Source organism: Aulonocara stuartgranti, assembly GCF_965226115.1.
Source record: "Aulonocara stuartgranti genome assembly, chromosome: 23".
NCBI classification, from domain to species: domain Eukaryota; kingdom Metazoa; phylum Chordata; class Actinopteri; order Cichliformes; family Cichlidae; genus Aulonocara; species Aulonocara stuartgranti.
Genome location: NC_138958.1, coordinates 16,793,357 through 16,810,488, shown reverse-complemented (window position 1 = coordinate 16,810,488; position 17,132 = coordinate 16,793,357). Strand labels below are relative to the sequence as shown.

The 17,132-nt window shown below is 39.9% G+C and overlaps 1 protein-coding gene across 7 annotated transcripts in view; it reads left to right on the top strand.

Annotated features, from left to right (window-relative positions):
* Positions 1-17,132, top strand: part of nlgn1 (neuroligin 1) — a 344,764-nt gene that overhangs the window by 179,994 nt on the left and 147,638 nt on the right. For all 7 annotated transcript variants that reach the window (XM_082524408.1, XM_082524410.1, XM_082524409.1 and 4 more), the window contains one exon: positions 1,529-1,681. In XM_082524408.1, the coding sequence (XP_082380534.1) occupies positions 1,529-1,681 (153 nt within the window). The remainder of the gene's footprint in view (positions 1-1,528; positions 1,682-17,132) is intronic.

The window sequence follows — 17,132 nt, the reverse complement described above, 5'->3', positions numbered from 1 at the left end:
GAGAGGATGTGGAGGGTGAAGGTAACGGTGGTCCCCGTGGTAATCGGAGCACTAGGTGCGGTGACTCCCAAGCTAGGCGAGTGGCTCCAGCAGATCCCGGGAACAACATCGGAAATCTCTGTCCAGAAGAGCGCAATCCTGGGAACAGCTAAGATACTGCGCAGGACCCTCAAGCTCCCAGGCCTCTGGTAGAGGACCCGAGCTTGTAGGATAAACCGCCCGCAGGGGCGTGCTGGGTGTTTTATATATATATATATATTAGAGAGAGAGAGAGAGAGAGAGAGAGAGAGAGAGAGAGAGAGAGAGAGAGAGAGATCTATAGATAGATATAGATATAGATCTATATCTCTATATATAGAGAGATATAGATATAGTCCTAAATTTTAGTTAAAAAAGGAGCAATAATGTTAAAATGATGCTGATGCATTGCATTTATAGGGGCACCTACAAACTATTTTCATATCAGTCTTTTAGTGTCAAGAAGTTCCATCAAAATGTGTGTTTTTCTTGAGGTTTCTAATTTGCCACTCCTCTGGTTTAGAAAAGTATCAAAAAATATTGACAGAATCTGTCTTTTGTTTTCTTGGTTGGTTTACTTTTAATTCCCCGCACACTCTCTCATCTCTCTCTGGACCTGATCCCTCACTATAAAACATCATTAGGATAAATGATGTGTACTGCTACATGTACTGATAGAAACAGTTAAGAAACAACATGAAAAGGCTTATCACTGAAAAACGAGATGAAAGTGGAACCTTGTTTTGAACATGGGCTCTCACATGTTGTTAGATCTCCTGGGCCATACCTTACATTTGCCAGGTGCAAGTACACATACTTCTTTTTTACATTAATAGATTCTCACTGCTCAAAATGATTAAATCTGCTTTAAATCACGCTGAGTTATTTTAAAAGACAAGCTTAGTTAGTTTTTACATCTATCAGTCTGTGCTTATATGCATTCATATTCACAAAGTCAAGGTAAGCTTTTCGCTGCAGTTGAAAAAAAAGGATACACTACTTTACTGAAGTAAAATTATGTCCCAATAAAACAAAGCTTTTTCATAAAGTTGTCAAACCTCATGTGCTCTTAAATTAAATTAAATTAAATTAAAATTTATCCCATGTTATTCTCTGAAGTTCCTCAGTATAGTGGGACATTTCAGATTGCCATTCTGGCATTTTGGACAGTCCATTGCCTGAAGGAAAATACAACTCATTAAATTAAACACATCAAATATCGTTTTTCCTTTACATGCATATGGAATTTAGATACATTGATAAACAAATTAAACAGTATATCTCAATAACAACAGTCATATAGTGCTTTCATATTGACAAAATATTTTGATGCCTAAAACTGACAAGGTCTCTATGTTGAAAGCCAGTGTGCCAAAAAGGTTGGCGAAAGCCCCCTACAAATGAAAGTTTTGAAAGTGAATCCCTGACCGTCGCTTTCAATATGTCATCTAACCAGTCCTTCTGCCTCTTCCACCTTCTCCTTTTCACCCCCCCACCCCCCCTCCTCTAGACATTAGGGAGAGTGGAAGCCCCAAACCAGTGATGGTTTTCATCCATGGGGGCTCCTACATGGAAGGAACTGGGAATATGTTTGATGGCAGTATCCTGGCCAGCTATGGGAACGTGATTGTCATCACTTTAAACTACAGACTTGGCGTCCTAGGTAAGGATCCTGCAACGAGTGACCATTATTGCTGTCATGTTGTGTCGTGTCTGTTCTTCCTTTATTTATGCCCTTTGTCATGTTGAGTCTATTACGTTAGCCTTAAAAAGACGAAGACCAGGGATATCTTTATTTCTTTCTTTTCCTTTCTTTCTGCCTTCCTTTCTTTTTTTGGTCTGTACATTGTTCTGGCTCAAACTGGTATTTCTTGCTAATATCTGGTCTCATTTCTTTGTTGATTGATTGCGATATTTCCAAAGACTGAATTTGAGCTTTCTATGAGATGATTGCTTTTCATTCTTCCTTGACTTTGACGCTAAAGTAGGCAGGTGACAGGCATAGTAGTACAAAATGTTTGTGCCATCCCTTTTCTGATCCTTTGCTCATCTACGTATTTGTTTAAAGTGACATGTTGATTGCATCTCTGCATAGTTTGAACCTGGTTATCACTCTGCTGTACATCTCTTGCCTCCTTTCATATATAGTTAGTACAATGGATTTTCAGTCCCTCTTGTTTCTGGATATCTCAGTTTTCTGTCTCCCCTGTCTTATTTTTTCTCATCAGAGTAATTCCTAATTCCTTTTCCCTTCTTTTAGATGTCACTGCCACATGATAGAAACAAAGGTGTGCTGAATGAGATTATGCTGTCATGGAATGGACCGCTTTCATTTAAATGCTCTTTTGGTTTATGGGGTTTTCACCCGGTGTGATCAACGGATAGCAGAATAAAGACACAGGGCAATATCCGCCTTTCACTCAAATATATATTAAAAAAAGTTTTCTTGGCATGTGTGTGAGTGTGCGTGCATGTACAGCTATGTGTTTGTGTGTGTCAGGGCGTATTTAGCGAATTAATATAAATGCTCACATAATATTCTTTGTGAAGAGCTGAAACACAATATCAGTGAAATATTAGTGTGATCTGCAGGTGGTCTGCATCATCTCTGTAATCTCAAAATTATTCCCTCTGATATTTTACATTAGTTATATTTTAATGGGAAATACTAAGACTGGCTGAAAAACCTGTTGCTTTCTTACAGACGTCCTAATGATACCCAAAGATCAACAGTGGTACTAAAATTCTTGACAGCTAGAAGTCAGATAATTAATATACATATATGAATATTTAAAAAAAAGATCTAGTGATTAGATATGCAGCCTTCCTATCCACCCTAAAGTTTAGCTTCATTGCAGACAATTACAGTTTGTAGAGACACCATGTGTATAAAGTGCACATACTCTACATACACTAAAAAACTGAACTCCACACTCCAAAACCTGCTGTTCAAAGCTGAAATCTTGGATTTCCCTGTTATGAATAAACTGGCGTAGCCAATTCAAACTCTGTTTGCAAATAACATTTAAAGCTTTAGATTATAGTTATAAAGCATTATGGAAATTACATAAGCAGCTGAAGTGTACAACCACTTCCAAACATCAAAAGCTTGAGAAAGGATAAAAAAGGCAAGTATGGTGAGAGTAATCCAGCCAAAGATCAGTCAGTTACATTTTAGAACATTTAAAATTATTTTAAAAGTGGTGAAATCCTCAGTCCCTTAGGCATTCCCTCCTTCTCATTCTTTTCTGTTTTTTTTCCCTCCGTTCCCCACTCGCCCCTTTTTCATGTGCAAGCTCTTAACTGCTCCAAGCCTCATAGTGTTGAGGGAAAGTGTATTCCTGCTGGTTAACATGAGGCACTGCTGTTTGCTCTCAGATTAAACTCTGTGTGTTTGTGTTTACCCCCCTGGCAATGGGCAAAAGTGTGCAGCTTTACCTTACCCAACCTTCTAGTGGGCTGTGTGTGTTTGTGTGTGTCTGTGTGTGAATGACAGTAGATATAGGACTCATAATCAGTGGGCTTGTGGGCTTTCCATTCAGTTATCCAGTATAATTGAGTACAAGTTCTGTGTTGGACTCTAAGTTGTTTTTCTTTCTCACTGTTAAGAGTCAGAGCCCACACGGCTCTGACATTTAAATGGGAGTTCTTCCTCTCCGAGGTCACCAAGTGCTTTTTCAAAAGGGGGACGCAGTAATATTGCAGGGCCTTAAGGTTACATTATATAGTACCTTGATATTACTGTTGCTGTAAACTGTGAACTGGATATATTAATAAACTGAATTGAATGTTAATGTTTCATTGGTCCAGACATGATGTATATGTATTATCAGCCTCTTTAATTAAAGTCAGCCGACCACATGTTCGTAATATGAATAAACCCGTATATTAGATATGATAACTAAACATGTGTTTGGTTTAACATTTGGTATGGGGGGAAAAAAGCTCTTTATTAGAGAATGAATACAGGAGTTAATGAAAGATATTACACATCTCAAAAATTAAGAAGGACTAGGAAACAATGTTTGTTTAAACCTTTTATACCTACTAACATTTACCAGGCTCTCAGCATTATTATTATGTTCTCTAGTTAGCCAGTTGGCCAATGTTGGCTAAAGTGTGGGACTGACCTATACGGACGATCGTGGCTCAAGAGTTGGGAGTTTGCCTTGTAATTGGAAGGTTGCTGGTTCGAGCCCCGGCTTGGACAGTCTCCGTCGTTGTGTCTTTGGGCAAGACACTTCACCTGTTGCGTACTGGTGGTGGTCAGAGGGCCCGGTGGCGCCAGTGTCCGGCAGCCTCGCCTCTGTCAGTGCGCCCCAGGGTGGCTGTGGCTGCAATGTAGCCAGTATGTGAATGTGTGTGTGAATGGGTGGCTGTAAAGCACTTTGGGGTCCTCAGGGACTAGAAAAGCGCTATACAAATACAGGCCATTTACCTTGCCCAGCCAGCCATTGCAGCACCTGTTTGCTTGGAGATGCTGCTCAGCTGACAGAAATCCCTACCCTCGCTCCAGTAATTTTTCTCCTTGGTTTAGTGTGTTTGTGTGTGCAAGTGAGCACTACGAAGGAAACCATTAGCGGCTTTAAATATGTAGAGCTGCTGGCGCGAAGCTGTATTTATGGGTTAAGGGCCTTGGCTGCAATGATTTTGGCCATGGGGCATGCATATAGTATGCTACTGTCAGTGTGTGTTCATGGGTGTGTAGGAGGTTGTGTGTTTAATGAATCAGAAGTTTCTCCAGGGTGCAGATTGGGTGTTTATGAAACACATAGTATAGTGCTATCAAAGTGCCATCTCAGTCCCCCTTGGTTTATAATCAGAAGTCCTGCTGTGAGGTTAGTTTTGGTTTGAATTGTTTGGAAGTGCTTAAGAAGCTAAATGCTCTATCACAAATATGGTATGATGTTTTTTTTCCCTTTAAAGTGACATAATATTCTGAAATTTGCTGGATATTATCATATAAAATCTTGCCTTGTCATAAAAACATTTCGATTCCCATCAGTGTCCCCAGTGAATAAAACTTATATAGGGGATTGTTACTGAGCAGTTATGAAACTGTCACACTGAGTTATTTAATATTGTTTAATCCCAGATGTCTATCATACTGGCATTGTGACAAACACAGAGTCACAAATGTTGACTGCATGTGGTAATATGTGAGTTTTAAGCCTCCACGCTTGGCTGTTGGAGTGCTGAAAAGCGGACTGTGCCTTTAAGGCCAGGCCCTCACAGTGCGGAGTTTGTTTCAGCCCAGCCAAAACCTTTAATCATGCTGATTGATGAGGTGCATTTCCCTGACTCAAACCTTCTCCAAATACCCCTTCCATTCCAGCCATACATCAGCCATTCAGCCAATTCATCAAGCCTCTGATTGTTTTAAGATATACCTGGCCAGTAAAATATCCATTTCTCTGCATGCTACTGCTCCTCTTACTTTCAGCACTGATCAAGCCCATAGAGACCTGGCATGAGAAAAGGACCGACTAGCAGAATATAGATGTTTTAAAAACATGTTAATATAATAGTTCGATAATTATGCATTTAAAATGAATCCATAAATTGATCCATTTGTCAATTCTTCCATTTATTGTTTTACTATACTAAGGTTCATAATGACTATGTGAGCTCCGTGACAAATTTTAAAGATAAAGCAACCACAAAATAAAACAAAAAATTAATAATAAAGAAAACATATACAGGACATTTTTATGAGCCTAAACACTAGCGCTATCGTTAATTATTTGATCAGCAGCATAGTTTAGTCCAAACAGTCCCAAGATATGTGCTGAGAAACTTTACTGATTGCATGCTTGTTATTTTTTCTGCATGCTGCACACATTAGAAAATCCACAAATATCAGATTTGGCTAGCTAGTTATTTAAATTAGGACTGTGTGCATTTCACACAGGCATTTCCCCTAATATTTACCTTCCCAAATAATGCTCGCTCTCTCGCTCCCTTTTTTATTCTAATATATCTTCTTTTCTTTTCCCCTTCCACAGTAATTGGACTTTTTCTTTCCTGTTAGTTTTTGTCCTGCTGGCAAAGTGTGGAGGACTATTATTTTCATGCTTATTAATTTCTTTCTCCCTGAAACAAATACTCCAATGATTTAGGTTCATTACTCCTTTTGCGCCTCTTTTCTCTACCTTCTCCTCTTGCTAGTACTCCTGACACAGCTTTCTCAAAAACTCGAGAGCATCTAATCTTTAAACAAAAGTGTTTGAGTTCTCATCCATGTGTAATGATTGCTCCACCTGCAAACATTGGTATTGCTATTAGTTCTCTTTCATTTTGTCACACTTTTCTCAGGCTTTCTCCTGAGCTAACAATAAACACATTTTCAAAAAGTCCATAGCCATTACCTGTATGTGTGCAGATATTTGACAAGGGCTTTTGGGAGGGGCAGTTGTGAAGCTTATTCCTCGTATGTAACTAAGGGAGTAAACGTATCAGTAGTAGGAGTTGTGGAAGTCCTTGCAAAGCTATTCAGCACTATTAAGCCATTTTATGTACAAAAACTTTTTTGCCATAAAAGCTTTACAGTGTTGTAATGCTTGTAGTTTTGTATCCTGGACACTAATTGTCACAAGCTCTCTCTCTCTCTCGCTCTCTCTCTCGCTCTCTCTCTCTCTCTCTCTCTCTCTCTCTCTCTGTGTGTGTGCACATAGGCATATTTAAATGCATCATCAGCAGTCCTTTGCCGTACTGCTTGGATGTTCTTTCTTGTAAATTTGCCAAATAGGGCTCAAACATTTCCTCTGCTATTTTAGGGCAGAGAAGTCTTTGATCAGTGGACAGACTGCATTGAGACATGTTGTACTATTTGCTTCAATATTTCCCAGTTTCACTGTGCTACCCGCTGCCAAGATCCCAGCATTTCTGAGGAGAAAGCTAGCAAGCTGACAAGACAGATGACATGATTGGAAATCATGACTTTCTATCCTTTTGGTGTGAAATCAGCCCAGATGTGCCCTTTGATTAAAGTGCAATCTGCCCCGATCTGTGTGGTCCAGTATTTTGCATGTTAATTTAATTGCTGATAGTGATACTAGAGTATTTCTTTTTCATTTTGTTTAACAGAATACACGTTCAGATAGAGAATTTGTATTAATTCCTAAACTGTTTTGTAATCAGGCTGCCTTGTACTGGCGGTTTCTATACTGTACCATTCGAAAGGTTTTTTTCCCCCTTGGTAAGAACTGTGTGTAAACAGTAAGTACTGAAGAAATCACAAAATAACAGCAAATATTTACTGCATCTGTAATACTTGTGTGGACGTTCATTAACAGAACCAATTAGATCAGGTTAGCAAGTTTTAGTTGAAATTGCTAGAAGTATTTCAGTCATATGAAAATCATTCTTTTTTTGTCATTGCACTGGACTTATGTTGAAGTATTCTGGTTGTGAGGTGAGCTGTGTATGTCAGTGCTCAGTTTGCTTTTCACCTACTCATTTGGCTGAGTTTTTCTGTGATTTATTCATGAGTGAGCAGCAATACTAATGGAAGCTATGCTATGCTAATGGTGATCTGGCAACAGCAAGGTTGGCGATGGAAGGTTACAGCAGCTTTCCCGATGCATCACGGATTGGATTAATCTAGCCAAGACTTGGACAACAGTCAGCCATCTGGGCATGTTTAACAACGCCAGGTTGCTCTAGCCAGAACCATTGCACCTTGCCACCAACACACCTCACAATAATATGCACGGTTCATGGCTACTAATAGCTACAGGCAAGATGGCAAGATGGCGCCGGTGTGTGTGGCTGCTCGTCTGTCACTGCCAAGTTTGTTCCTGTTTATGTTATTTTTAATTTGTGTCATCCATGAAACAAAGTCTCTGCTGAGGTATGATCGCCAGACACTATTGGACCTCAAACCTGTGGTCCAAAATATTGTGTCCTTTGGAGCTGGTGGGCAGCAACCCCTGCCCCCATTTGCATCGGAAACCCCGGGTTACCTGTACCGGGTTCCCACGCTACCTTCCCGGCAAAAGCGTCCTCGTTGCCGGGGTAAACGAAGCGGTCGCTTGGTAAAGCTAAAGGTTTACCTAAAGAATTATTCTGCTGTTTTCCGACCAGTGCATGGATTCTTGCCAAGGCTGTTTGCGTCTCGGCGTTTTCTGGATCCTGTTGATGCCTGTTTGGTGCCTGTGGTCGGCTTTGATGATCATGCTCCTCGGCCTCGCTGCCCATGCCCTCCCAGGCTAAACCTCCGCTGTCAACATTATCGGAATCTGAGATCGCTGCGGCGGGTTTCTGGACCCCCTGAACCCCGAGCGCCAACTCCAGCTCCCGCTAGGATTGGCCTGGTGAACGCCAGATCACTTTTAAACAAAACTTTTATTCTTCGGGACTTCTTCAGTTCCCGTGATCTGGATTTTCTGTGTGTGACTGAGACGTGGCTGAGTGTTGGTGAGTCCAGTGTTCTATCTGAACTTTTACCTGTGGATTGTTGCTATTTTAACTCGCCACGGACGTCAGGCAGAGGTGGAGGCACAGTGACTGTTTACAAAAAGGATTTTAAATGTAAGCAGTGTTTTCTACAGCCTTCGTTCTCCAGCTTTGAACTTACCTCATTTGAGGTGAGTCGTACAAACCCGATTTTCTGCGCTGTCATCTATCGCCCCCCGAAATACAATAAGAACTTCATAAACGACTTTTCTGATTTTTTAGCTGGGATTATGCCCAACTATGATAGTGTTCTTATTGTTGGAGATTTTAATATACATGTATGCTGTCCTGATAAGCCACTGGTAAAGGACTTTTTAAGCCTTATTGACTCTTTTAGCCTGGTACAGTCCGTACGTGGCCCTACACATGAGCACGGACACACACTGGACCTTGTTCTGTCATATGGTCTGCCTGTCACTGACTTGGAGATTTGTGACTGTGCACTCTCAGATCATATGCCTGTGTTATTCAACGTTGGTTTGACATATACCGCAGTTAAACCTGGCGCTGCTACTCGGTGCTGTCGGGTTATTAACCCCGCCACTGCTGCGCAGTTTTCTGCTGCTTTTAATCAGCTCGGCGGGCCTTCTGACTTTGTTTCCTCTGACACAGAAGACCTACATTCCTGGTTTAATTCTTGCTGTCAAAAAATCATGGACTCTGTGGCTCCTTTAAAAACCAGGCAGCTTAAGGCTAAACCTGAGCCTTGGTTTAATGAGAGCAGTCGTGCTGTTAAGAGGGAATGTCGTCGAGCAGAACGGAGGTGGAAAAAGGATAAACTGCATGTATCATTTCAAATTCTCAAAGACTGCTGGCATCGCTACCAGAACACTGTTAAAGAGGCAAAAAGGGAATATTTTGCAAATATTATTTCTTCCAACTGTCATAACCCACGTGTGTTATTTAGGACCATTGACACTGTTCTTAATACTCCTTTGAATGTCTGTTTGGAAGTTTCTCCTGAGATTTGCAATGATTTTCTGAACTTTTTTATTGAAAAGGTTGTCACCATCAGGGCTCTTATCACAGCTCCTGACTCTGACCCTTCTGTCTCTGTCCCTTGCGCTGCTGTTTTCACTCAGTTTGAGCTTGTGACGCTCTCCTCTTTAGAGGATGTGGTTCGCCATATTAAGCCCACAGGTTCCCCACGGGATCCTGTCCCTCCACAATTCTTTAAAGAAATTTTTCCTAGTATACAACAGTATGTCCTTGACATTATTAACAGCAGTCTGTCTTCTGGTGTGGTTCCTGCAAATTTCAAACATGCAGTAGTACAGCCACTGCTTAAGAAACCTGGCCTTGATCACACAGTTTTAGCGAACTATAGGCCTATTTCCAAGCTGCCTTTAGTCTCCAAGGTTTTAGAGAAAATTGTTTTTAGTCAACTGAAAGATTTTCTAGATGAAAATGGAATCTTTGAGGTTTTTCAGTCAGGTTTTAAAACCCTTCACAGCACAGAATCTGCATTACTAAGGGTTTTTAATGACATCTTTCTGGCATGTGATTCTGGTAACCATGTTGTTCTTGTCTTGCTTGACCTAACTGCTGCCTTTGACACAGTAGACCACAATATTTTAATTTCTCGATTACATGATGTAGTGGGTATTGGTGGCACTGCACTCAATTGGTTTAGGTCTTATTTGTCAGATAGAACTTTCTCTGTCAGCCTTCTCGGTTACGAATCGTCTTCTGCTCCTCTGTCATGTGGTGTCCCACAGGGCTCAATTTTAGGGCCACTGCTCTTTTCTCTGTATCTACTGCCTCTGGGTTCTATCCTTAGAAGGCATGGGATCTCATTTCACTGTTATGCCGATGACTGCCAAATTTATTTGACACTAAAACGCAAGGATACCATCTCCATAAAACCTCTCTTGACATGTCTAGATGACATTAAAGCTTGGTTGGCTCGAAACTTTTTAAATTTTAATAAAAAGAAAACAGAAGTGTTGGTGTTTGGACCCAGTGGTCCCTGTGAGTCCTCCTCTGTTGTTTTAGGATCCCTGGAAGTCTATTTTAAATCTGTTGTTACTGACCTTGGTTTTAAGTTGGACAGTGATTTTAAATTGGACAACCAAATCAGAGCAGTGGTGAAGTCCAGTTTTTATCATTTAAGGCGACTGGCAAGACTAAAATCTTTTCTTTCGAGGCAGCACCTTGAAACAGTGATCCATGCTTTTATTTCTTCCCGCCTGGACTACTGTAACTCACTTAATGTGGGGGTCAGTCAGTCATTGCTCTCACGTCTGCAGCTGGTTCAAAATGCGGCTGCACGACTCCTAACAGGAACTCGAAAAAGAGAGCATATAACCCCTGTGCTGGCCTCTCTGCACTGGCTGCCTGTGTCTTTTAGAGTTAATTTTAAAATTCTTATGTTTGTTTTTAGATGCCTACACAGTCTTGCCCCGCCTTACCTCTCTGAGCTTCTTCATCCCCACATACCCTGTCGGTCTCTCAGGTCAGCTGACCAGCTGCTCCTGGAGGTACCGAGATCCAGGAGGAAGCTCAGAGGGGACAGGGCCTTCTCTATTGTGGCTCCAAAATTATGGAATAATTTGCCCATGCATGTTAGAGAGGCCCCTTCACTGTCCACTTTTAAATCACGTCTTAAAACCCACTTTTATTCCTTGGCTTTTAACCTCAGTGAGACTTAGTTTCTTTTTTAATGCAGTAGTTATTTAATTAATGATTTCACTCTTCTTTTATTTGTTTTTTATTTATATCTCATGTAATTTTATTTTACAGTTCCAATGTACAGCACTTTGTGTCAGCTGTGGTTGTTTTAAAGTGCTTTATAAATAAAGTTGATGATGATGATGATGATGATACAGCCTTTATGTGAGCTTTCACCACATAGTGTTTGGAAGCATTCCTGAAATTGATCAAACATGTGTAAACTCTTGTTGCTGGTTTCATTCAGGCAATCACGGTGTTCTAAACCCTGCACCCTTTTTTGAGTACAAATTAATACTTTTACAAACTTCCAAATCCTAATCAGCTTTTAAAGTTTTTAAGTTCAAAGTAACTAAAATCCCATGTAATACAACTCTTTAATACACAAAGTGCTCAGATCAGAAGAGCTAAAATGAAACCAGTACTTAATTCTTGCATGTGCATGCTTCCAGTCCCTGATACATGATGAAGTAGCAACGTTCTCACTCTCCTCCACTGCTTTACTGTCCAATGGAATCAATTATACAAATATTAAACATACTAACACCAAATATACTAACTGGAGTGAATATTTTTAAATGTAGTAGTGTACTAATTCTACTCATCTAAAATATACTAACTGAATTGCAAAGTGTGCTTAATGTATGGAAAAACTGTGAGCTTTAAAATTATTTTGAGCTTTGTTTGCTTTCTACCTCCATCTTACTCACAGATGTGGCGTGAATGCTAATGTCTGCTGATGTCTGAATGCTCATACAGCTAACCTCCCAAGTAACTATTAACAGTAATTAAAAGTAGCACACATACACACACAAACACACACACACATACATATACATATCAGTATGAGCTTTCAGACTAAGCAAGCTCTTTTCATTTCCTCCTCATCCTTTTTTGTCGCTTCTTTGTTTTCTTTGCACATTTTATGCTTGGATTTCTTTTGTTCTGTGAGATCAATAATCAAACCAAGCAGTTGTGTTTTTAACCCCCCTCGGTGTTTTACAAAATGTCCTGTTTCAGCTACATGCTTTAAAACAATTTACTTTCACAGCTGCTTTGATGGTGGCTTGATGTGTCTATATACCTCTCTGTATTTAATAATTATTTATTATTACTCTTTGGCTCTCTTCCACAGTGTGTCTTTTATACTGTCCTCCTCCCATCACCCCCAACCAGTCCCAGCAGATGACTGCCCCTCCCTCACCCTCGTTCTGCCGGAGGTTTTGTCCTTTTTAAAGGGAGTTTTTCCTTCCCACTGTTGCCACGTACTTGCGCATACGAGGTTGTCTAATTGTTGGGGTTTTTACTGTATTATTGAAGGGTCTTTACCTTACAATATAAAGCATCTTGAGGTATTTGATGTGATTTGGCACTATACAGTACAGATAAAATAAAACTGAATTGAACTGGCTGCATATTGAAGAGTTTGACCAGATGCTGGGCTGATGTGGTCGTCATTGTTGTTTTTTACTCTAAAATCTATTTGAATTTAAGTTACATCAATCAAATTGGATTTGACTGGATGACTGATATGACTCTACAGAGTTGGATTCCTGGGCATACTGGAATTAGTTCTGACCAGATTTGCGGTTGTATTTCACATGCACTCTTGTGTTAATACCACTGTTGTTCTGTCTGAGACAGCTGATTGGTACAGATTGTACTGAAGCTGATTAGCTGGGTAGAGACGCAGGGGGCAGATGGAGAGACGTGTTGAGAAAAAATAGATATTACATCCCTTCATATCAAGCTATTACTAAGCATCTTTTTGCAGTCTACATGCATAGGTAACCCGTGTATATTTACACAACCCCTGTGACAGTGTTAAGTATTTATCAGAGTGTATCTTGTGCTTTTGTATTAATGACTGCTTACACATAGATGCCCACAGGTATAAACCATCCTGTGGGTTTGCCTGTCACGCTACATGTCCATCTACCCATAACAAAGTGTGTGGTGTGCAACAGGTCCAGTCACTGCAGGATATAAATGTAGTGGAGTAGATCAGTTCTGTCTCGAGCAACTACATCTGTATGATTAGTTTTCTTAAAGGGTTCATTTTAGAGCTGCCTCACTCTATTCATTTCATTGGACTGATGTATTTACTGGTAAGTCTGAAGTTGATATGTTTAGTTTCTCAGTCTGCCAGCCTTTCTGCAGCCCAATAAGAAACTCTCATACTATCTGCCGGCACCAAATAAAACCATCGCCAACAAGCAATAAAGAAGACAGAGAGACCAAGGGAGAGAACTATGAAGAGAAAATGTGATTTAGGACTCTATGGGGGTTGTCCTCCGTGCACGACAAAAAACATCTGATTGGTTATCAGCTTGAGTCACAAATCTGCCGTCACCATATTTTTAGAGGTCAGATAGCAGCATCTTGCTGAGACACCAGGCAGCTAGGGAGGGAGTGGAAAGCCGAATGAGAGTATGTTAAAGTGCAAAACAAAGAAATAGTATGTGAATGCCTTTAAAAGTTTGAGAGCTCTGGTTTGAGCAATATACAGTATGCATTTTTTTTTAAATTAAATATAGGAATATTTGATTAAAGAAAATGTGCCAGAAGCTATTAATGTCACGGTTCTGGGTCAGTTTGACCCAGTATTTTGAGTTGTTATGGTTTGGTTTATTTTTGAATGATGGTTTGTTCTTTGTTTCTCTGGTGCTTTGCTGGGTTTTATGATGAATCTGTGTTTCAGTTATTTTGGTGTGTTTTTGCATTATGGATTGTTTTCTTATTCTCTTGTAGTGCTTGTGGTGGTGGTGGTGATGATAGATCATTATTAGTTTCTTGTTTCTGTTTATCCATATTTAAGGATTTGTTGTTTCATGTATTGTTCGAGTTGCATGTGTTATATTCTGTCTGCCTCTCTGTCTGCGTCTTTGTTTAGTGGGTTCTTGTTTCCTGTTTTGTTGTGAAGGTCTGTGTCTCATGTGAGTGTGTTCAGTTCTACTGCGCCCCTGTCTCTTTAGTCCACTTTCTCCCAGCTGTGTCTCCCTCCTGTTTCTCATTCCCTGATTACCTCCCTGTGTATATAAGCTATTAAGCTAATATGTTTTTACATGTAAATGTGTTAGTAAGGTCTGTTGAAAAGCTTTCCTGTGATCATCTTCATGTTGGCTTGTCTGTTAGCTGGCGTGTCTATTACTTTTTTTTCTTTTTTTTTTTTTACAAAAAAACCTGAAATCAGACTTCAGGTTTTGATGAATGAAATATTCAAGCTGAAAATCTTTACTGGCATACATTGTGTAGTTTGTTGAGAACAAAATGATATCAGTGAAAATGAAAATCATCAACCATTCGCGAGCTGATCCAGAATGAAGAATGATGATCCTGGTATTCTACTGATTTATCTGCAGTGCCGAAAGCAGAAACTAGTGCCCTTTATACTGCACCTTTAAAAATGGGAGGTGTGGAGCTCAGGGTGATGGATGCACACACAGTGCATCTGATTTCATACGGGGTGCATGGAGTTAATTTCATTTGATAATCAATAAACACAGGGCTGCTATCCTTTTCTGTGTGTGTTTATTGCATACCATGAATAAACACAAAAATGCTGCTAGAGTTGACCTTACGTTGGAGGATGGCTGCCCCCTCTCCTCTGCAGCCTCTTGTTTCTCTCATCTGAAAATTCCTCTGGGATTAAACAGGCTCGTCTAATACAGATTATTCCTCTCACTTCTAACCATTTGTTATCATGTACCCACTCCTTTTTTAAATGTATGTAGTTTTTTTCAGTTAGTTACCAGCAATACAAAGAAATGCAGCCTACAAGAGTAGTTAAACGTGATCATAACTGCAATGCCAACATTTCGTTCTGCTGACTGGGTTGCTAAAACTTTGTTGAACAGTCAAGAAATGTATGGACGCATATCAAAGCATGTGATGTGCAAGCTAATCCAGATGGAAAGAAAGAGTGAGAGATGCCCCAAACCAATATGATACTGTATTAATAAATCTAACATTAAGTATGCAATCAAACCTTCTAGCCGCTGACAAACTATCCTGTACTCTGACAGGATCAGAATGCATCTCTTCTGGGATTAGTGATCTGCTTTTCGGAAACCTTTACATTAACACATTGATCCTTTCCTTTTTGTCCTCTATTCTCTTGCTCTCTGTGCAATTCAGGCTTCTCACTATTAAATAGTCTATTTTACCGAATCCATCTGCCATATTTGCCTCCTCGCTTTGTTCTTAAACAAATCCCATAATCCTCTCAAAGGTCAGCATTCTCTTTTGCTGCTACTGCTCTCACCGCTCGCTGTGTATTCATTTGTTTTTTTCTCGATGGAAATAATAGAACAATATGGAAGATAAAAGAGAACGAGGAGGTGGTGGAGACGCAGGAAGATCCTGTTGTTCCTCTCCATCTCCCTCATGCATTATTGTTCTCTCTTGATCTCCTTTTTTTCTTTGTTTTTAATTCATTTGAATTCAGTTGAATTATTTATTTGCATAAGAAGTGTTTTCAGAAGCCAACAAACAGCATTTTACACATAGTACTGACGTGGTGGGTTCCATCATTGATATTTTTAATAAAGGAAAACAACATTTTTTATTTGAATAATTAAAAACTTGGTGAGTGAATGTGTGTGCATTTGGATATTATCTCACAAACTCCTGGCAAAGAGATTTCAATGCCTCGAATCACTAACTGCTATCCTAAGACATCATCTTCTACAGAACCTTTTATTCAAAGTTAAATATACACATTGTCCCTTTTTTGGCTCAGTTTGTTTAATTTGTGGTGTTGAATCTGAATTTGTTGTAATATTTGTATTGTTACAAATGAAACATGAAGGATCTTGTGTTTCTTTCACCTGAAAATGTAGAACAAGTTAACACCGCAACCTCGGCTAAATTGCATTTTGTGAAGGAGTGAAGTGCCATATCATCACTGCAGACTCACTGCTTGATTTGCATGTGTAAAATTAATCCACAGCATATTGCATCCTGCTGATGCTAATTAGAGAAGTAACCATTAATATCAACCACTTAATCATCAGTATTAATATGCATAATTATTAATGATTCGGTTTCTCCCTTCAAACATAACAGCACTGCAGGGCTTCAGCTACTTGTGTTTACACCAACATCTATCTTCATTATACACCTTCAATTAATCAACTCTCTCTCTCCTTATTCTGCTCTCTCCTTCCCCTCTTGCGTCTCTTGCTCCGACTGTATGCGGCTGTCATTTGAATTGGAAGCGTCTCCCTTGATTACTTTTTAGAATGCAAATGACCTGTTAGTGCCTGCCCCATATTTGGTATAGTTTAATTAGGATGACATAGATTTAAGTGAGTCTCAGTACAAGTCGTAGGTATTTGACCTATACCAATACCCATACCAACTGTTGCAGCCCTCTTTCTTCTTCTTGTCATTACAAAAACAAAACAAACAAAAGTAAAACCTCAGATTCACAATAGGTACCAGTTAGTCTGTGTGTTTGCTGAGTGTTTGTGTAGGTGTGTGTTTGTGTATTAGAGAGAACAGGAGTAAAGATCCATAAGTGCTGGGCTTGCAGTTTCATAACAGACCCCAGGGAGCTGTGAACTGGTCATAGTGTTGACAAGTTGTGTGTGTGTGTGTGTGTGTGTGTGTGTGTGTGTGTGTGTGTGTGTGTGTGTGTGTGTGTGTGTGTGTGTGTGTGTGTACGTGTACGAAGGTGGTGTCTCTCTGGCTTCTCTAACGGAGAAATGAAAGTGTAGGCGCATTTCATTTACTGCCCCAGAGAGACCTTTCCACCACCCTTACATTTATTAACACTTACACTGTTAACCGCTGCTGACCCCTGCTTATAGGCCGAGCCTAGCTAACCTCTGCTTTCAGTCTATATCCTTATTGAACAAATCTGCCCTTCGGGCCTCCTCAGTCTGTACTAATCACAGAATTTCAGGAAGCTGAACAATTTGATTATATTTTCATTTCAATCCTTATGTTCAATTTAAGGCCATCACACAAAACCACTGGTAACT